The 21,601-nt window shown below is 49.3% G+C and overlaps 1 protein-coding gene across 1 annotated transcript; it reads left to right on the plus strand.

Annotated features, from left to right (window-relative positions):
• The first annotated feature begins 989 nt into the window (after positions 1–989).
• rfx3 (regulatory factor X, 3 (influences HLA class II expression)) lies at positions 990–20,626 on the plus strand. Its single transcript, XM_062477702.1, is given in 19 exon segments — positions 990–1,112; positions 6,272–6,366; positions 6,717–6,805; positions 8,990–9,254; positions 9,769–9,843; positions 10,374–10,555; positions 11,541–11,660; positions 11,770–11,894; positions 12,146–12,261; positions 12,879–12,994; positions 13,920–13,948; positions 13,951–14,073; positions 14,393–14,504; positions 15,014–15,149; positions 15,649–15,698; positions 15,700–15,855; positions 16,570–16,723; positions 19,611–19,653; positions 20,141–20,626. Coding segments are annotated over 18 exon segments (2,262 nt in total). The 5' UTR covers positions 990–1,112; positions 6,272–6,276; the 3' UTR covers positions 20,422–20,626.
• Positions 20,627–21,601: the final 975 nt, after the last annotated feature.

The following is a 21,601-nucleotide window of genomic DNA, read 5'->3' on the forward strand; positions in this document are numbered from 1 at the left end:
TTAAAAGAAAATTATTTTTATTTGTTTTTGTATTGGGTAAAATTGGGTAAACACAACGATGGTTCGTTATGAACCTTTGGGTCATGTGACCCGAAGGCAGCACGAGGGTTAAACTCTGTGAGACACTATTTCTACAACACACTATCAACTACTGATACAGTATGTAGGCCACTGAAAATGGAGAACTGTTTACATTGATTATTATATATTTGTGTAGAGTACAATATTGTTTCTTTAATGATCCCTATTGTAGCTCTCCATATGAAGATTTATACTGCACAAATTACCACAGTATCAAATTATTAAGCAAATGCGGATATATCAACATTAGGCTACTTTACAAAAATCAGAGTAGATGATGATATACTTTTGGCTGTGATCTTTATTAAATGGCTTTACCTTTTTTTATAGTAAATTTGTAAATATTTTAAGAAAATAAAGCAAAAACATTTCTATAAAGAGTGTGTTATGAAGAGGCCATGCCGTTCTTTTTTCATTTTCTCGCCTATGCCATCTCAACCAATCTTTAATAGGCGACGACAGTCCCGCCTTGAAGCGGTCCTGAGAACGGGAGCTACAACGTCTCGTCTTTTTTGCTACCTTTCTCAGATGTCTTACTAAAGACGTTATATGCGGATAACATGATTGCTTTTGCCAGTTAATGATGACTAACTGACACAATTAGGGCTATGTTGGTAAAGAAGGAAAGCTTGTGCTTCATAATGTTAATGTACATGAGACTATAACGTTAGCGACCAACACTAGCTTGCATGCACCCTTTTACAGTGGCCTGTATAACTGAGTTAGACTGAATCATGTCAAATATATCATGCTACTTGATATAAATGATAATATCTCAAATGTATATTATATTAAGAATGTGTTTTCTCTGTCAAATATTGACTGTAATAAAATGCAGCATCAATCCCCTCCCACTACCACTGGAATCATGTTCGGTTGCACCTAGTGAGCTTTATAGCAACTGTTGCCGTGTGAGGCAGCGCCATAGTCACCGTAGCCCTGGCGACTGTAACCCACCAACAACAACAACCTCTCGCTCCATCATTACCACCTCCACCATCCTCATCCTCATCAACCAGTCCTGTGCCCAGGTTTGAAACTCTTTTTTTTCTGAGCTAACTTCGTTCTGTATTTACAGTTTTTAAGAATTTATTTCCATTTATTTTTTCCAGCAAGCTTCTGTGTGCTCTTTGTAAAATGAATTGGCTGATGGACTGTGCTAATGTCAGCTAGCGGCTAATTTCGGTTAGCTAACACCTCAGCCAGCTAGACATCTGGATAGCTAGCTAGCTAACTTGCCTAGCTATCTACTCTTTGCCAAATTAACTATAGGCTTCCACATATTTCTTATACGTGCATGGTTAGATGCAAGCTAGCCAACTCCTCCTTGCCTTGTCGACAGTTACGTTTTGTGACGTTTAGCGTGTATCAAAGTTAACTGCGTTAGCTGTGTCGTGTGTATCGTTAGCCATGGAGCAGGTGTCTGATTGATGGACAGTGCTAGCTAGCTGGTTTACTTAGCTAATGTCCATCGCTAGCCACATAGCTTCCTGGTAGCACCAGCTAAAATGATGGTCGGAGTTTTTCATTTCCACCGATATGTCAGCAATGCAATGTTATTACTTGTTATTATGCCAAGTACATATGTTTATGAACGTTTATAGCGTTCACTTCATAGCTGAGCTATTGCTGTAAGCATTCAATTGCTAATTGACATTAGCTGAGCCTTTCTTCTCCCTTTTGTCTCTGTGAAGCTAACGTAGCTAGCTAACATTAGCTTCCAAGCAAGATATCATTGCAGGCTATCAAGCTTGAATTGTAGTCAATAAGCATCGAATATGATTAGCTAGCTCGCCAATTATACTAGCTTACAACATATCTAGAAATGAATCGCTTGGTAGAAATCTAACTTGTGTATTTTATTATGCTATAAGGGGATTTCCCAGAACGGTCAACTAGCCTTACAGCAACACAGAATTCCGCCCATCTAACTTATCATTGCCTAAGTAAACCAGGTGGCTAGTCCTGGGAAAGTGATGTTGAATTAAAATAAACGTGTATGTGTGCGCGCACGCCATTGATGATGATTGGCTCTTCAGGGTGTGCATTAGGACGCATTTTCCTTGTAATTTTTCGATTGCCATGCAGTAAGAGAAGCTGGCGTGGAATAATGCACTCACACAAATTCGTTATTGTAAATAATTAGACATAGGTAGCCAATTAAAAGCCAATTTGCTCCTACTCACTTATCGTTTTTGTTTTTATTATTTTGAATTGGGCGACCGGGACCCCTTAGAAACATTCAGGTGTTGTGTTCAATATCTTGTAATATCTTACTTCAGGTCCTCTCATATTTTGTGGCAGGTGAAGGATCCAGCAGGTTTCTCTGTGTTGCATCATTACTGTCCCTGGTCCATTGGGTCCTCTCTGTATTTGAAGCGCTCTGTTCCCATTAAAGCTGGGGAACAGGTGTGCGTGTGTGTGTGGAGGGGGAGGGGTGTTGGGACAGGTGCACAGTAGGTCACAGGGGGGCTTGTGACTGTGGTGTGGGTCTAGGCAGGACTCCTGGCTGACCAGGCCTAATGGTTTGTGACCCCACAAGACATACTCTTCAATGTTAAGCAAGCCAAATAGTAAACATGCCTGTGACTATATTACCTACTGTATGTCTGGACTCTCAAGGCTACTCATTTCCACGTGATGCTGCGATTATCTAAGCCAGGGACCATTTAGTCAGGTGGAGGAATAAATGCTGAACTATATCCAGGGTTGTATGTGGATGAGGCTGGTCCTTGACTACGCACACTCAGATGTGCCATGAGGACAGGATTTTAGAAACCTAGTTATCAGATCAGGTTACCTGGTACCTGAAGTCAGGTGTAGGGCAAAAATAGGGCCCAGCCACCTGTTCACCAGATCCAGTTCCCTTTCCAATCACTTAAAGAGGGGATAATTAATTACATTATTCATCCATCTATTTTCATGGCTTAGCAGCTTAAAACGACTTTGGCTTGTTATCTGGTTTTACAGACTGTGCATACATCCAAAACATTGTTTATGGAATGGGAGATCTTCAAGGCGTGTGTGTGTGTAACCCATAAGCTCTCCTGCTGGCTGAAGGCTGAAGGGAATAAGGTGCATGTTTGGCCACTGATCTGTTAAGCTCTGTTTTTAAAAGGAGTAGATGGATGCTGTAAAAGGTAGTTTCCGGTGTGTTGCAGCACTGTATCCATGGAGGATTGTGTGCTGACTCGGTTCGTTGTGCACGTCTTTCAAGAAAGTTTTAGCTCAACAAAGATCTGCCTTTATTCTGTTGTGTTCTTCGGTCAAATTGAGTATTGCACGTCTTTGGTGCTTGTCCCTTGTTCCGCAACACGGTACAGTTTATGGCGTGGTAAATGTGACGCGTGGACAGCTGGAACACTCTCCCTGTGTGTGTGTGTGTGTGTCCATACCTTGTTGCTGCCCCCCCCCCCCCCCCTCCTTCTCCTGGCTGTCAGTCAGACAGGAGGGGGGGCTAGGAGGTGAACGTCGCCCTCCTCTGTGCCCTTTGTTCCTGTGTGGCTTTGTAAGGCTTGCAGAAGCTCAGTGGAGCACGGTGTATAAGTGGGCCACTAGGGAGTGTCTGAATGGGGGGGGGGGGGCGGGGGTGGTGTTGGTTGGTGTAAGAGGAGGCTGCAGGAGTGAGGCAGGTGCCCCTGTTTACACGAAGGAAGTCTCTTCCTCCTCCTAATCATCAGGAGGCTCCTCTGTGGGCACGCGGGAGGGAGCAGGTGGGTCCTGGAGGCTCCTGGCTCTCCGGGGCTCCTGTTGGAGCGAGAGGGGGGGGGGGGTTCTACAGCCACCTTCCACCTTGCGTAAACTAAAAGAACCACGTACCATAGACGCGTCAACCCAACAGGGCTCCCCTAGCCCCCCCGTGTGGGGGGAGGGGAACCCCTCCCCCCACGCAAAGAACCCGGCGCGTTCCGTACGTGGGAAGCAGAGAACCCTTTCGCTGGCTGTCTTTCCATCTCTGAGAAGGAGTGCATGGATCTTGAACCCGTTGCTTAGATTTCTATGCGGCAAATATTGTCCTTTTTTTTTTTTTGTCCAAAGTGAAAAAGGCAAAAAACAATAGATGGCGCTTTATGAGGTGGTGCGGTGCTGAAGGCTGTGGCCCGGTCTGGCAGGATGTTCTGAAAGGGCTGGCTGAGTCTCCAGGGAGCTCTTATCTCAAGCCTCCCCAGGGAGACTGGAAGCTGTAGTTTTGGACATGCATTTTGATTTGAATAGCCTACATTAACTTTTTTTTTTTGGGGGGGGGGGTTCCTGTGTCAAGGGGAACTGTGGCTATTACGCTGTCCGTCACACCTGTGTACACTCAGGACACAATGCTGAACAGTGGTACCTGCCATGAAGTGGAGATGCACAGCAGAACCTGTTAACCTGAGACGCCACAGGATGGAGGGGGAGTGGAGGGGGAAGGGAAGGTTGTGGTTGGTGAGGAGGAAAGGGAGATGAGATCGGGGGAGGTGGTGGAAGTGGAGGAGGGGGAGGTGGTGGTGGTGGGGGAGGAGGGGAATGAGGAGGACGAGGGAGAGGCAGTCCTCTGAGACTACCAGAGCTGTTTGGAGAGCCGGTTAATTACCCAGAAGAGGCTGGGTCATGGAAACTAAGTTGTGGCGATGGGGGGGTAGCTCCAGGAGAGAGGGGGGGGCGGTGTTCCTCTTTTAGCTGTACTGCCACTGTCATCACCCAACCCACACCCCCTCATCCCTCTTCTTATCTGTGACCCAGGTGAGCCAACACACCTGGAGTGAATCACAGCGATATCCTGACTCCGTCCCTTCCCAGTCCAAGTGCCGCGTACAGATGGATACCTCACGCAGTGGTTTTACTTTTAACGTGGTTCTGTGGCCAAAACACCAAACACCAGACTAGCACGGAGCAGGAAGTTTGTCCGAGCTTGGAGAAAGCTCTGTACGCTTGTTAAACATTAACTTGTTTTATTGCTGTGAACATGGAGAGGAGGAGCAGGGACACAGACTCAGAGTACATTCAGTTCTGCTGGACCCTGCAGCCTCACCACTCTGCTTCAGCACAGCCACTTCTCAGCCTGCTTATCGTCTCCTGAGCAAAAATCATTCACCTGGACACACAACTCATAACCGCATCGCCATTAGGCCTACTAAAGGCAGCCTACTTAAACCGGGAATTTGATATCATTAGGGCGTTTATTTCCTTGATTGAATGTTTTTATATTTTCACATACTGTTATTATAATTATTGTTTTCACCAAGGCACCCAACACAGTTTATTTAGGCTATAGCTTGATAGCTTCTAGCTAGATTTTTATAGTTGGTTGGTTAGATGTGTTGAGTCGTTACTTCAGTGAAACCCTGTATGAACAGATTAACATAGCATATGCTTTAATCTACAGCAGCTAATAGGGGAGATTTGAACCTGCAACTTCTTGATTTGCAGTCAAATGCTCTAACCACTGAGCTTTACCCACCCCCCAGACTTCCTGCTTATCTCGCCTGTGACATCACAGGCGAGACAAGCCGTTGTGCAGGTGAATGTGTGTGGCCTCGACGACGATTTCATTTAGGAGTCCAACATCATCTTTCGCATCTCTAACCATGTGACCTGTCGGACGAACACTTCCAGGCAGGAGAGAGAGAGAAAGTGTCATATTCAAGACGCGAGCTGACACACAGAAACATCATGTCCGTAGCTCGACGGCTAACCCCTCACTCCTTGCCAGTATTTTTTGTGTGTGTGTGTTCTCTCCTGCAGCGTGTTGGTAGCTGTGCTGACTTGTGTGTGTGTGTGTGTGTGTGTTCTCTCCTGCAGCGTGTTGGTAGCTGTGCTGACTTGTGTGTGTGTGTGTGTGTGTTCTCTCCTGCAGCGTGTTGGTAGCTGTGCTGACGTGTGTGTGTGTGTGTGTGTTCTCTCCTGCAGCGTGTTGGTAGCTGTGCTGACTTGTGTGTGTGTTCTCTCCTGCAGCGTGTTGGTAGCTGTGCTGACTTGTGTGTGTGTGTGTGTGTTCTCTCCTGCAGCGTGTTGGTAGCTGTGCTGACTTGTGTGTGTGTGTGTGTGTGTTCTCTCCTGCAGCGTGTTGGTAGCTGTGCTGACTTGTGTGTGTGTTCTCTCCTGCAGCGTGTTGGTAGCTGTGCTGACTTGTGTGTGTGTGTAGTCTCCTGCAGCGTGTTGGTAGCTGTGCTGACTTGTGTGTGTGTGTGTGTGTGTGTGTTCTCTCCTGCAGGCGCCATGCAGACCCCAGAGGCAGGCACTGACTCTGCCTCCACTGTCTCTCTCCAGACCACCGTGCCTGTCCAGTCTGCAGGCTCCACCCAGCAGGTACACTCTCCCTGTGTGTGTGTGTGTGTTGTGTGTGTCTCGCTCTGTGTGTGTGTCTCACTCTCTCTGTGTGTGTGTGTGTGTGTGTCTCTTACTCTGTGTGTGTGTGTCTGTGTGTGTGTGTGTGTGTGTGTGTGTGTCTCTTACTCTGTGTGTGTGTGTCTGTGTGTGTGTGTGTGTCTCTTACTCTGTGTGTGTGTGTCTGTGTGTGTGTGTGTGTGTCTCTTACTCTGTGTGTGTGTGTCTGTGTGTGTGTGTGTGTGTCTCTTACTCTGTGTGTGTGTGTCTGTGTGTGTGTGTGTGTGTCTCTTACTCTGTGTGTGTGTGTAACCCCTGCCATGTGCTTGCAGGGCCAGAGCGTTCAGCAGGTGCAGCATGTCTACGCCGCCCAGGTCCAGTACGTGGAGGAGGACAGCGGCGTCTACACCAACGGCAACATGTGAGTCACGCACGCACACGCCTCCCCGTAGTCCCCGGCAACGGTCCCCCTCCACGGCACCCTCTACGCCACACGCACATGACACAAGGGGGGGGCGGTTAGCGTGGAGGGGGGGGGGGGGTGAAAGTGTGTGCAGTCACCTGAAGATGACGAGGAGGATCTGTGAGTGCTGCTGGGACTGAAGCTAGCCCCCCCCCCCTCCCCCCCACCTTCCCCCAACTCTCTCCTTCTCTCTTTTTCTTTATCTTTCTCTCTCCTCTGTGACTCTCTCCCTCTCTCCCCCCCCCCCCTCTACCTGGAGGACAGGGTTATCCACGCACTTCAGTGGCCAGGCTGCGTATGTCCCACTGAGACAGACACACACTGTCACTGGAGCCCCCCAAACACACACACACAGACACACACTGTCACTGGAGCCACTGATGATGGCGTGGGGGGGGTGGGGGGGATACTGCCATGTTAAGCCACCTGACTGAGCCAGGCCCCCCCCCCCAACACACACACAGACACACACTGTCAGGTTGAACAAACGAGCTGTGCACAAACTCAATGTTTGAGCTCAGCGCGGGTGTGTTAATGTTCGCTGCTTATCAAATTAGCCCTAACTGTGATTCAGAGCAGCGTCCACACAAAGGGATTGTAGCGTGCCCTGCCAAGTTAACATGTTGAATAATTGACACAGGCCGAGTCTGGGAGGTGGGGCTGTCAAACGGGCCGTTCTTTGAGAAGGGCACTCGGGTGTTGGGGAGGGGGGGAGCTCCTCCGTACAAGAGAGGGAGGGTTTACGGGGGCCGGGCGCCGTCCTGTGAGGACGTTGTATGTGTGGAGAGGGGGGGGGGAATCGTGGTGGAGGTTAGGTTACAAGTGGTGGACGTTAGTGTGCTAGTGGTGGAGGTTAGGGTAGCAGTACTAGTGGTGGTTAGGGTAGCTGTACTAGTGGTGGTTAGGGTAGCAGTACTAGTGGTGGTTAGGGTAGCAGTACTAGTGGTGGAGGTTAGGGTAGCAGTACTAGTGGTGGAGGTTAGGGTAGCAGTACTAGTGGTGGAGGTTAGGGTAGCAGTACTAGTGGTGGAGGTTAGGGTAGCAGTACTAGTGGTGGAGGTTAGGGTAGCAGTACTAGTGGTGGAGGTTAGGGTAGCAGTACTAGTGGTGGAGGTTAGGGTAGCAGTACTAGTGGTGGAGGTTAGGGTAGCAGTACTAGTGGTGGAGGTTAGGGTAGCAGTACTAGTGGTGGTTAGGGTAGCAGTACTAGTGGTGGAGGTTAGGGTAGCAGTACTAGTGGTGGAGGTTAGGGTAGCAGTACTAGTGGTGGAGGTTAGGGTAGCAGTACTAGTGGTGGAGGTTAGGGTACAGGTACAAGTGGCTTCAATAAAGTCTCAGAAATCTCTCTCCCTTAACCAGAAATCCACAGGTGATTTGAGTAGCCATGGAAACCACATTTTCAATAACAGAGAATATTGCATGCCGAGAGAGAGAGGGCGAGTGCTATGGCACAGCTAATTGACATCGAAAGTTGCACCTAAAGTGTTCTTTCATCCTCTCCTCCTTTTTGGTTCGAAAGTATTCCTTTTTTAATTTGATTTTCACTTCGTTTTTTCTCCCTCCTCCTTCTACTCTCCTTTTGTGTGTGTCCTGAGTGTGTGTCCCCTATCCAGTGTGTGTCCCCTATCCAGTGTGTGTCCCCTATCCAGTGTGTGTCCCCTATCCAGTGTGTGTCCCCTATCCAGTGTGTGACCTAACCCTAAGTGTGTGTGTCCTAACCCTAAGTGTGTGTGTCCTAACCCTAAGTGTGTGTGTCCTAACCCTAAGTGTGTGTGTCCTAACCAGTGTGTGTCCTAACCAGTGTGTGTCCTAACCCTAAGTGTGTGTGTCCTAACCCTAAGTGTGTGTGTCTTAACCCTAAGTGTGTGTCCTAACCCTAAATGTGTGTGTCCTAACCCTAAGTGTGTGTGTCCTAACCCTAAGTGTGTGTGTCCTAACCCTAAGTGTGTGTCCTAACCCTAAGTGTGTGTGTCCTAACCCTAAGTGTGTGTGTCCTAACCCTAAGTGTGTGTGTCCTAACCCTAAGTGTGTGTGTCCTATCCAGTGTGTGTCCTAACCCTAACTGTGTGTGTCCTAACCCTAAGTGTGTGTGTCCTAACCCTAAGTGTGTGTGTCCTAACCCTAAGTGTGTCCCCTATCCAGACGGAGCTACTCGTACTCTGAGCCGCAGCTCTACAGCCAGAACAGCGGGGGGAGCTACTTCGACACGCAGGGCAGCTCGGCGCAGGTGTCCACCGTGGTCACGTCGCATGGCATGACCAACAACGGCGGCGGGGGCGGGGGCGGCGGGCTGAGCATGGGCCTGGCGGGGGGGCAGGTGATCAGCAGCTCCGGGGCCTACCTCATGGACAACAGCGCCCCCCATGCAGCCGTCCAGACCACCCGGGCTTCTCCTGCTACTGTGAGCGTACGGGACCTCCACCATTATACCTCTACTGCCCGTCTGACTGTCTGTTGGAGTGTGTGCCTGTCTGTCAAAGTATGAGTGTGTGTCTGCAGGAGCATGTGTTTGTGTGTGTGTGTGTGTAAGTCCAAGCATGTCTCTGTGTTTTAATACCCTAGGTCATTTTAATAGCAGGTCTCATCTGTGGATCTCTACTGCCCCCTTGTGATGGGAAACTCTTCTGCTTGCTTTGTTTTTACGGTGCACCATGAACACACTGGGGGATTTAACCATTTACTGAGAGGCCGCTAGGTAGTTGTAACTAGTAAGGAACCTCTGCTATGCTGGGCTGTCAGGACTGGTTAGAGTAATGCTTTTGCTTTGGGATCTTCTGGAATTTTCCTGATTCTGTGTGTCCGCAACAGCTTATTCTCTTCCTTTTTGTTGTCGTTTTAATTTATTTGGGTTTTGTGTTTGTCCTTCTATTGTTTGTTTTCCCCTCCTCTGTTCTGTGGTCTTCCGCTCCTCGACCTATCAGATTGAAATGGCGATTGAGACGCTTCAAAAGAGTGAGGGTTTATCCAGTCAGAGAAGCTCGCTGCTCAACAGCCATGTAAGTCGCCATTTTCAACACCTCCCCTCCCCTCACTGTGGCTTGACTCTTATCTCCTCTCTCTCTCTCTCTCTCTCTCTCTCTCTCTCTCTCTCTCTCTCTCTCTCTCTCTCTCTCTCTCTCTCGTGCTGTCAATCTGTCTCTCTCCCTTTCTCTATCTCGCTATCTCCTTCTGTCTCTCTCTCCTTTTCTCTCACTCTCTCCCAAGCGCTCTCCCTCTTTCTCTCCTTGGGGATGGGACTGCATTCTATGCTTGTATATTTTGATTTGACCTCTGACCCCCTCTGTCGCTCCTCTTGGGTTCTGCTTGAAATGCTACGCAGGGCAGCAACACATGTAGTGTTTGTCTTTGGGGGTCGACAGACAGAGACCTTACAGGAACTGTGAACAGTGTTTAACAGATGTGTGTGCTTGTGTGTGTGGGGGGGTGTCTATGTGCGTGCATGTGGATGGATGTGTATGACTGTGTGTGTATATATATGTGTGTGTGGGGGTGTGACTGTGTGTGTGTGTGTGTGTGCGCCCCACAGCTCCAGTGGCTACTGGACAACTATGAGACAGCAGAGGGTGTGAGCCTGCCTCGCTCCACCCTGTACAACCACTACCTGCGTCACTGCCAGGAGCAGAAGCTGGACCCGGTCAACGCCGCCTCCTTCGGGAAGCTCATCCGCTCTATCTTCATGGGGCTGAGGACACGCCGTCTGGGCACGCGGTGAGGCCCGAGAACACACACACACACACACACACACAGGGACATGTACTCACACACACACACACACACACACACTGGGACATGTACTCACACACACACTCACACACTGGGACATGTACTCACACACACACACACACACACTCTGGGACATGTACTCACACACACACACTCTGGGACATGTACTCACACACACACACACACACACTCTGTGTCCCTCTCTCCTCAAATCAAATCAAATTTATTTGTATAGCCCTTTTTACACGCAAGCATGTCAGAGAGGGCTTCACATACGCCCATAGAACTGCCCCTCAACCAACCTAAACCCTCAAGGAAGATAAGGAAAAACTCCCAGAAAAACTCCCAACAGGAGAAAAAAATGGAAGAAACCTTGGGAGGAGCAATTCAGAGAGGGATCCCCTCCTCCAGAGACGGTTGGTGAGAGAGAGGAGCAGAACACAGGCTAAACATAGTCATACAGTGTCAAGGGCTCTTCTACACTCCTACCTCCTCTCTCCTAGACTCTCACCTCCTCTACTAGACTCACCTCCTCTCCTAGACTCTCACCTCCTCTACTAGACTCACCTCCTCTCCTAGACTCTCACCTCCTCTCTCCTAGACTCTCACCTCCTCTACTAGACTCACCTCCTCTCCTAGACTCTCACCTCCTCTCTCCTAGACTCTCACCTCCTCTCCTAGACTCTCCCCTCCTCTACTAGACTCACCTCCTCTACTAGACTCACCTCCTCTACTAGACTCACCTCCTCTACTAGACTCTCAGCTCCTGTGCTGGACTCTCACCTCCTGTGCTGGACTCTCAGCTCCTGTGCTGGACTCGTGCTGGACTCTCAGTTCCTGTGCTGGACTCTCACCTCCTGTGCTGGACTCTCACCTCCTGTGCTGGACTCTCAGCTCCTGTGCTGGACTCTCAGCTCCAGGTGAGCAGGTGTTGCAGCAGGGTTGACCCCTGTGCTGCTGTTTGTTTCAGAGGGAACTCCAAGTACCACTACTACGGGATCAGGGTGAAGCCAGACTCTCCTCTCAACAGGCTGCAGGAGGACATGCAGTACATGGCTCTCAGACAGCAGCCGGTCCAGCAGAAGCAGAGGTAACACACACACACACACAGGACCAATAGACTTATATGCGTACTCACATGGACACAGAAAGATACACATACACACACACACAGCATGACTGGAGGCGTGCTGTTGCAGGTTCAAGCCGGTGGCGAAGGTGGACAGTGGTTCTGGAGAGACCTACTCAGGGGCCGCCCAGCACACCCCCAGCGCCGCAGAACAGACCGTCATCGCCCAGAGCCAGCAACACCAGCAGTTCCTGGGTGAGTGTGTGTGTGAGAGAGAGAGAGTGAGAGAGAATGCATGAGAGAGAGAGTGAGAGATTTCTTTGAGTAGAATAATATGGGCTAAGATCTGTAGTCTTTCTTGGAAGATTTATGCCCTCCATTTCTGCCCTCCCAGAGGGGAGGAGGGGTGCGGGGAGGAGGGGTGCGGGGAGAGGAAGGGAGCAGGAGAGCAGGGAAGCGTTGAGACAGGGTGTAACTGGTGTCTCCCCCTGGTGGCGGGTGGGCAGATGCGTCCAGAGCTCTGCCTGACTTCATGGAGCTGGACCTGGGAGACGGCAGCCTGAATGGCATCAGCTCCGACGACATCAAAGCTCTCCAGACGCTCTACAGAGAGCACTGTGAGGTCAGTCCTGCCTCTGTTAACACATCCCTCTGTTAACACATCCCTCTATCCCGCTCTACCTTCCCTCCTCTATCATCCCTCTCTACCTAAACTCCTGCCCCCGCCTCTGTTAACACATCCCTCTATCCCTCTCTACCTTCCCTCCTGCCCCCGCCTCTGTTAACACATCCCTCTATCCCTCTCTACCTTCCCATCTCTATCATCCCTCTCTACCTTCCTTCCTTCACTCCTACCCATCCCTCCCTCTGTACACACATTCCTCTGTCCTCCCTCCACCTCCCTCACTCTCTCTCTCTTTCTCTCTCTACACCCCCCTCTGTGCCCTAAACAGCTGTTTCAATAAACAGAACCGATCAGGAACAGCCATTGGCCGGGTTTCCCAGATTCGTTAAGAAGCTCTTAACGCTAAGAGCTTCTTAGGAGCGTTAACGAATCTGGGAAACCCGGCAATTATCGTAATGACCAGGATCTGCAGCTGCTGTGTGTGTGCGTGTAACACAGACCTCTTCTCTATCCTCCACTCTCCTTCCCCTCTCTCCTTCACCTCCTCTCCTTAATCCTTCCTCTCCCCTCCCTCTATCTCCTCCTCTCCCTCTCCTCCTCCTCCTCTCCTGCAGGCCATCCTGGATGTGGTGGTGAACCTCCAGTTCAGCCTCATAGAGAAGCTGTGGCAGACGTTCTGGCGCTACACCCCCTCCGACCCTGTAGAGGGCGCCACCATCACAGAGAACAGGTGAGCATGGATCACTGGGAGTACACCAACCCACAGGTTACTTGTTTGTTTAGAAGTTTCTCATTATATACAGTACCAATCAAAAGTTTCACACATTTGCACTTTTAGAAATGGCTGTGTGTGTGTGTGTGTGTGTGTGTGTACACAAAGCCTTCACCAGAAGGGTGAGTGAGGTCGAGGGTGTGTGCGTGATAGAAATCTGAAACTCAATACACATAAACTCAGATGATGAACTCTCAATGACAGGATCTTTATATAAAGATAACGAGCTCTGCAATCACCGAAACAAAACAGGCTTTTGTTCATATCAGTGCAGAAAGTTCCAGCACACAAGGCTACATACAGCTAGGCTACAAGGTTACAGCATACAAAAGCATTCCAGCTTTCTTAGAAACTAACAGTAACAGTATACTGAATATAACAGGATTACGATTGACAGTGTACTAACCCTCTCCTAACTCCCCAGTGGGGTGAGTGAGATGGAGGGTTAGTGTGTGGGTGTGTGTGTGTCTGTGTGTGTGGGTGTGTGTGTACTAACCCTCTCCTGCCTCCCCAGTGGGGTGAGTGAGATGGAGGGTTAGTGTGTGGGTGTGTGTGTGTCTGTGTGTGTGTGTGGGTGTGTGTGTACTAACCCTCTCCTGCCTCCCCAGTGGGGTGAGTGAGATGGAGGGTTAGTGTGTGTGTGTGTGTGTGTGTACTAACCCTCTCCTGCCTCCCCAGTGGGGTGAGTGAGATGGAGGGTTAGTGTGTGTAGTGTGTGTGTGTACTAACCCTCTCCTGCCTCCCAGTGGGTGAGTGAGATGGAGGGTTAGTGTGTGTGTGTGTGTGTGTGTACTAACCCTCTCCTGCCTCCCCAGTGGGGTGAGTGAGATGGAGGGTTAGTGTGTGTGTGTGTGTGTGTACTAACCCTCTCCTGCCTCCCCAGTGGGGTGAGTGAGATGGAGAGTCGCCTGCCCTGCTCCGGCTGCTGGTGCTCTGCCGGAGTGAGGCTGTGCTCAGGTGGATGAGCACCTGTGACCACCAGATGTACCAGGCCCTGGTGGAGATCCTCATCCCTGACGTCCTCAGACCTATCCCCAGTGAGGCTGGCACACACACACCGGTCACTTAATGTACACACGCGCACACACATACACACCAGTCACTTAATGTACATGTACACACACACCAGTCACTTAATGTACACACGCACACAACCGGTCACTTAATGTACACACGCACACACACACACCAGTCACTTACTGTACACTCACTCCAACGTCACAAGGTCAAGCTCTCACCGCGTCACACACACACACCCATAACACTCACAAACAGTAACATAACATGTGCGCAGGCTCACACACACTCAGACTTGAATACTCGTGGTGTGATCTGTTTGGGTGGTTTCCTCTGCAGGTGCCTTGACTCAAGCCATCCGCAACTTTGCCAAAAGCCTGGAGGGCTGGCTGAACACTGCCATGAACGCCGTTCCACAGAGAATGATCCAGACCAAGGTGGAGATATGCAAGCACCACACACACACACACACACACACGGAACACACACAAAGGTAGAGGGGGGGGGGGGGGTGGGGGGGGGGGGGGGGGAGAGAGAGAGAGAGAGAGAGAGAGAGAGAGAGAGAGAGAGAGAGAGAGAGAGAGAGAGAGAGAGAGAGAGAGAGAGAGAGAGAGAGAGAGAGAGAGAGAGAGAAGAGAGAGAGAGAGAGAGAGAGAGAGAGAGAGAGAGAGAGAGAGAGAGAGAGAGAGAGAGAGAGAGAGAGAGAGAGAGAGAGAGAGAGAGAGAGAGAGAGTCCTTGTTTTCCACCTGAAGTGGCGCTGTGTTAAGAACACGTAAATGGGCACCTAATGTTTTGCAGATTCAGTCCATTTGGTTTGACATGGTCTAGAAATGAAATGGCACATGAGGAATGGTTTTTGGTTTTCAGTAGTAACAACAAAGTCTATAGTCTGATGATTTGTGTGTGTCTGTCTCTGTGTGTGTGTGTGTGCGTGCGCGCGTTCCCAGTTGCTGCGTTAGTGCCTTCGCCCAGACGCTGCGCAGGTACACGTCTCTGAACCACCTGGCCCAGGCGGCTCGGGCTGTCCTCCAGAACACCTCCCAGATCAACCAGATGCTCAGTGACCTGAACCGTGTCGACTTCGCCAATGTCCAGGTCTGTCTGGGGCTGTGTGTGTGGCTGGGATTGTGGCTGTGGGTGTCTATGATTGTCTGTGTGGTTCAGGGTATGTGTGTGTGTGTGTGTGTGTCCTTCTCCTGTCTGGTTGATTGTGTTTGGGTCAGCGTGCAGGCCGTCTGTCAGCTGTAATCTGTAGACAGCTATACTTTTCCCTCTGTCTGGTCATCCCTCCTCTTTGATTGAAGTAGCTAGACGACTCCTCCTCCTCACACTGTAATCACCCCTCTGACCTGTCCTGCGTGTGTGTGTGTGTGTGGGTTCTCGCGTTGTGTTCCCATTCCTGCGTATATATGTGTGTGTGTGTGTCCACGTCCGGCTGTGGGTTCGTGTTCTCTCTCGTGTGTGTGTGTGTGCAAGGCCATGTGCGTGTGTGTGCGCACAAACGTGTGGTCCCCCCCCGTATGCGTGTATAGCCGTGCACCTGTGTGTTGGGGTTCTACATGTGACTCTGTGTGTGTGTGTGTTTCCCCTGCAGGAGCAGGCCTCCTGGGTGTGCCAGTGCGAGGAGGGCGTGGTGCAGAGGCTGAGCAGGACTTCAGGCCACGCTGCAGCAGCAGAGCTCCCTGGAGCAGTGGGCCTCCTGGTTGGACAGCGTGGTCAGCCAGGTCCTGCAGCCCTACGAGCACCGGCCCAGCTTCCCCAGGGCCGCCCGGCAGTTCCTGCTCAAGTGGTCCTTCTACAGGTCAGGACGCCACAGACACACACACACACACACACACAGGTGGAGACACACACACACACACACGGCACCTAGGAACACATCGTTGCTGCAGGGCAGAAACCTCATACCGCTTTTCGGTTTGTTTCTTCTTAGGAAATCAAATGTCAGCCTAGGGCTGATCTGAAAACAATTTATTGAGCTGTTTACTTCAGACAGTCCCTTTGTCACCGCGGCTTAGAGCTAGGAGGATTTGCAGACAGTTTGAGGATCCAATGGAGTTACGAGATTTAGTCACAAGCTCCTTTTTTATACTTTTCATTGGTAAATGTGTAAACCCAGTTGTAAAGGGTGACCAATACGATTGATTTATGGAGAAAAAGAAGAGCTTGTATAAATAGCCACACACCGCACGCAACAAGGAATTGATTTATACGTACATAATAAACACTAAGAAAAACAACAGGATGCTCACACAAACGATCCTTTCAGTATGTCAGCGTGTGTACAGGGAATCAGTTGGCTGAGCGGTGAGGGAATCGGGCTAGTAATCCGAAGGTTGCCAGTTCGATTCCCGGTCATGCCAACTGACGTTGTGTCCTTGGGCAAGGCACTTCACCCTACTTGCCTCGGGGGAATGTCCCTGTACTTACTGTAAGTCGCTCTGGATAAGAGCGTCTGCTAAATGACTAAATGTAAATGTAAGTATGATGACGTGTGTGTGTGTGCGTCCCACAGCTCCATGGTGATCAGGGACCTGACCCTGCGCAGCGCGGCCAGCTTCGGCTCCTTCCACCTGATCCGCCTGCTCTACGACGAGTACATGTTCTACCTGGTGGAGCACCGCGTCGCCCAGGCAACCGGGGAGACGCCCATCGGAGTCATGGGAGAGGTGAGGGACAGCGCGCACACACACACACACACAAGCTGGAGTCATCATACTGTACACACACATACTGTACACACACACACGCTGGAGTCATCATACTGTACACACACATACTGTACACACACACACGCTGGAGTCATCATACTGTACACACACATACTGTACACACACACACACACGCTGGAGTCATCATACTGTACACACACATACTGTACACACACACACGCTGGAGTCATCATACTGTACACACACATACTGTACACACACACACACACGCTGGAGTCATTATACTGTACACACACATACTGTACACACACACACACGCTGGAGTCATCATACTGTACACACACATACTGTACACACACACACACGCTGGAGTCATCATACTGTACACACACATACTGTACACACACACACACACACACACACACGCTGGAGTCATCATACTGTACACACACATACTGTACACACACACACGCTGGAGTCATCATACTGTACACACACATACTGTACACACACACGCTGGAGTCATCATACTGTACACACACATACTGTACCAGAATCAGAATCAGAATGGGATTTATTCGCCATGAAAGTTTGCACAGACAAGGAATTTGCTTTGGCAGGAAGGTGCATACAATAAACATATACCTAAAATTTAAATATGTGGACTATCTATACTAAGGGTACATAAACTAGCAGTACTAGTGGGATTAGAATAGAATTAAATATACAATAAAATAAAATATAAGTTGACGTAAATTACAATATAAAAATACAAAAATACAAATATTACAAAAAATACAAATGTACAAGATACCATTTTGTAATGCAGTGCAAAGCAGTGTGTTTTAAGCAAGAAGTCATTAGAGTCAGTGTGGTCCCTTGGCCTTGTTGAAGAGGCCAACAGTGGAAGGGAAGAAACTGTTTTTTGTGGCGTGAGGTATTGGTCCTGATGGACCGCAGCCTTCTGCCGGAGGGGAGTGACTGAAACAGGGAGTGTCCAGTGTACACACACACACACGCTGGAGTCATCATACTGTACACACACATACACACATACTGTGTACACACATACAGTTAGGTCCATAAATATTTGGACATTGACACAATTTTCATCATTTTGGCTCTGTATACCACCACAATGGATTTAAAATGAAACAATCAAGATGTGCTTTAAGTGCAGACTTTCAGCTTTAATTTCAGGGTATTTACATCCAAATCAGGTGAACGGTGTAGGAATTACAATACATTTTATATGTGCCCCCCCCCCCTTTTTAAGGGACCAAAAGTAATTGGACAATTGGCTGCTCAGCTGTTCCATGGCCAGGTGTATGTTACTGCTCAGCTGTTCCATGGCCAGGTGTATGTTATTCCCTCATGGGAGTTTGTTATTTCATTGACAAGGAGCAGATAAAAGGTCTAGAGTTCATTTCAAGTATGGTATTTGTGTTTGGAATCTGTTGCTGTCAACTCTCAATATGAAGTCCAAAGAGCTGTCACCATCAGTGAAGCAAGCCATCGTTAGGCTGAAAAATCAAAACAAACCTATCAGAGAGATAGCAAAAACATTAGGTGTGGCCAAATCAACTGTTTGGTACATTCTTAAAAAGAAAGAACGCACTGGTGAGCTCAGCAACACCAAAAGACCCGGAAGACCACAGAAAACAACTGTGGTGGATGGCAGAAGAATTCTTTCCCTGGTGAAGAAAAACCCCTTCACAACAGTTGGCCAGATCAAGAACACTCTCCAGGAGGTAGGCGTATCTGTGTCAAAGTCAAAAATTAAGAGAAGACTTCACCAGAGTAAATACAGAGGGTTCACCACAAGATGTAAACCATTGGTGAGTCTCAAAAACAGGAAGACCAGATTAGAGTTTGCCAAAAAACATCTAAAAGACCCTGTACAGTTCTGGAACAACATCCTATGGACAGATGAGACCAAGATCAACTTGTACCAGAATGATGGGAAGAGAAGAGTATGGAGAAGGGAAGGAACTGCTCATGATCCAAAGCATACCACCTCATCAGTGAAGCATGGTGGAGGTAGTGTTATGGCGTGGGCATGTATGGCTGCCAATGGAACTGGTTCCCTTGTATTTATCGATGATGTGACTGCTGACAAAAGCAGTAGGATGAATTCTGAAGTGTTTCTGGCAATATTATCTGCTCAGATTCAGCCAAATGCTTCAGAACTCGGGACGGCGCTTCACAGTGCAGATGGGCAATGACCCGAAGCATACTGCGAAAGCAACCAAAGAAGTGGAATGTTCTGCAATGGCCAAGTCAATCACCTGACCTAAATCCAATTGAGCATGCATTTCACTTGCTAAAGACAAAACTGAAGGGAAAATGCCCCAAGAACAAGCAGGAACTGAAGACAGTTGCAGTAGAGGCCTGGCAGAGCATCACCAGGGACGAAACCCAGCGTCTGGTGATGTCTATGGGTTCCAGACTTCAGGCTGTCATTGACTGCAAAGGATTTGCAACCAAGTATTAAAAGTGACAATTAGATTTATGATTATGTTAGTTTGTCCAATTATTTTTGGTCCTTTAAAAAGGGGGGGGCCACATATAAAATGTGTTGTAATTCCTACACCGTTCACCTGATTTGGATGTAAATACCCTGAAATTAAAGCTGAAAGTCTGCACTTAAAGCACATCTTGATTGTTTCATTTTAAATCCATTGTGGTGGTATACAGAGCCAAAATGATGAAAATTGTGTCAATGTCCAAATATTTATGGACCTAACTGTATATATATATATATATATATACACACACGCTGGAGTCATCATAGTGTACACACACATACTGTACACACACACACACACACACACACAAATGCTGAACAATAACAACCGTGTCAACATTGCCTTCTGTGTTTCAGTTTGACAGCCTTAACACCCTATCCCCTGCCAACATGGACAAAGGTATGTAAGCACTCAGCGAGCGGCTGGGAAGCAGGGGTCGTGTGTGTGTGTGCGTCATATAGCCACTTTCCTCCACCCTCCTCCTCCAGAACACTGAGATGGGAATTGTCTGTTTTCTGTGAAAAACACACAAGATTCAGTCAGATTCAGCTTGCTGTGGCGTTCCCAAGGAAACCATGGTAGCTGGAACATGACTCTTGGCGTCTCAGATGGGGCTTTGTTTAGGTTGGTTAGCTTGTTTAGATTATTATGCTTGTTTAGATTTGGGGCTTGAATCCCAATCAGAGCTGTTAGCAGTTGGATGAGCCTGTTTTGGAGCAGGACAGTAGCTAATTCTGAGTGTGTGTGTGTGTGTCTGTGGTTTTGTTTAAAACTTTTGGGGCCCTGTAGCTTCAGATACTTTCTTTAGATGTTTTAGGGTTAAAATTACATTATGGGTCAGGGCTCACTAAGATAGAAAAACAAACCCTGTGTGTGTCCTCCTCAGACGAGGTCAGCGAGATGGACAGCGACCTGGACGAGGACATGGACGAGACCGGGGAGCCCCTGGCCAAGAGGGAGAAGGCTGAGCACGAGGGGATCCAGGTGATCCAGGTGGGGGCTCTGGAGGACAGCTCCAGCCCCGTGGTGGGGGTGGTCCAGCCAGGCATCCTGCACTCACTGCCCCAGCCCCCCCAGGACCACGCAGAGCACATCCTCACCCCCTCGGCCGGCACGCCCACCATTCGCCACTGCAGCGCCACGGGCAACACCTACGCCTCTGTCTGACCCAGCTACAGCCTGGAGATCTGTCTCTGTCTGTCTGACCCAGCTACAGCCTGGAGATCTGTCTCTCTCTGTCTGTCTGTCTGTCTGACCCAGCTACAGCCTGGAGATCTGTCTCTCTCTCTCTGTCTGTCTGTCTGTCTGACCCAGCTACAGCCTGGAGATCTGTCTCTCTCTGTCTGTCTGTCTGTCTGTCTGACCCAGCTACAGCCTGGAGATCTGTCTGTCTGTCTGACCCAGCTACAGCCTGGAGACCTGTCTGTCTGTCTCTAATTCTGAACCAGCCTCCAACCCGGGAGATCTGTGTGTCTCTGTCTCTCCTTCTCTTTCTCCGTCTGTCACTCACTCCTCAATCCTCGTTCCTCCTCACCTATCCATTTGTTGCTGTCTAGATCTCACTGGCGCGTCTGGCCTGTCCGTCTGCTGTGAGAGGTGTGTGTCTGGACTCCTGGCTCCCTTATGAGGCCAGGGTGACCAGAGAGGACTGGAAGGCAGGGGATGATCGACTTGTGCCGCTGGAAGCTAAGGGGGTGGAGGGGGTCTGGAGGGAGGGTGAGGGAACCCAGAGATGATGCCTCTTGATCGGGCTGGAGAGGAGGTCTCCCAGCTCGACCCCTAACCCTCCAGAGGAAACACCCAGTCCTCCCTACTGACTGAAGTAACTTCTATTTAGATTTAGACTGTGTACATAGTTTATGTTGGATTTATTTTGTATAGAGAACACGAAACAAACGCTAAACGTTTTGGTGCTATCGTCCGATTTGAGCAGGCACCCTGTGGAACCACGGTCAGATACTGTCGGGACCAAACCCCCGCTGCCACATTCCACAGACGAGAAGAAGAATTTGTCGAAACACCGCGGGAAAATCTCGGACTTTTAAAGGAGGAGACGAGGAGAGAAAAAAAGGAAAAAAATATTATTCTAATTGCATTTGGTTTTGTATACGTAGCTGTTTTAGTATTTGTGTGTGGTGACATCAGAATGGAGGGTAGCCGTGTGGGTGAGTGTATATTGTGACTGAGTGATCCTGTGTAACGTAGCTAGCCCAGACCCTGAGGAGAGAACCTCTGGCGGCCTTTTAGCCTCACAGAACCTTCAAGGAACTCCTGCTGCTACTGTACAAAGAACCTGAGATGAGACAGGCTGTACTCAACCACTAATCCAACACTGGCCCTCGCCCCC

This window comes from Osmerus eperlanus, chromosome 14 (assembly GCF_963692335.1).
Source record: "Osmerus eperlanus chromosome 14, fOsmEpe2.1, whole genome shotgun sequence".
Lineage (NCBI taxonomy): Eukaryota > Metazoa > Chordata > Actinopteri > Osmeriformes > Osmeridae > Osmerus > Osmerus eperlanus.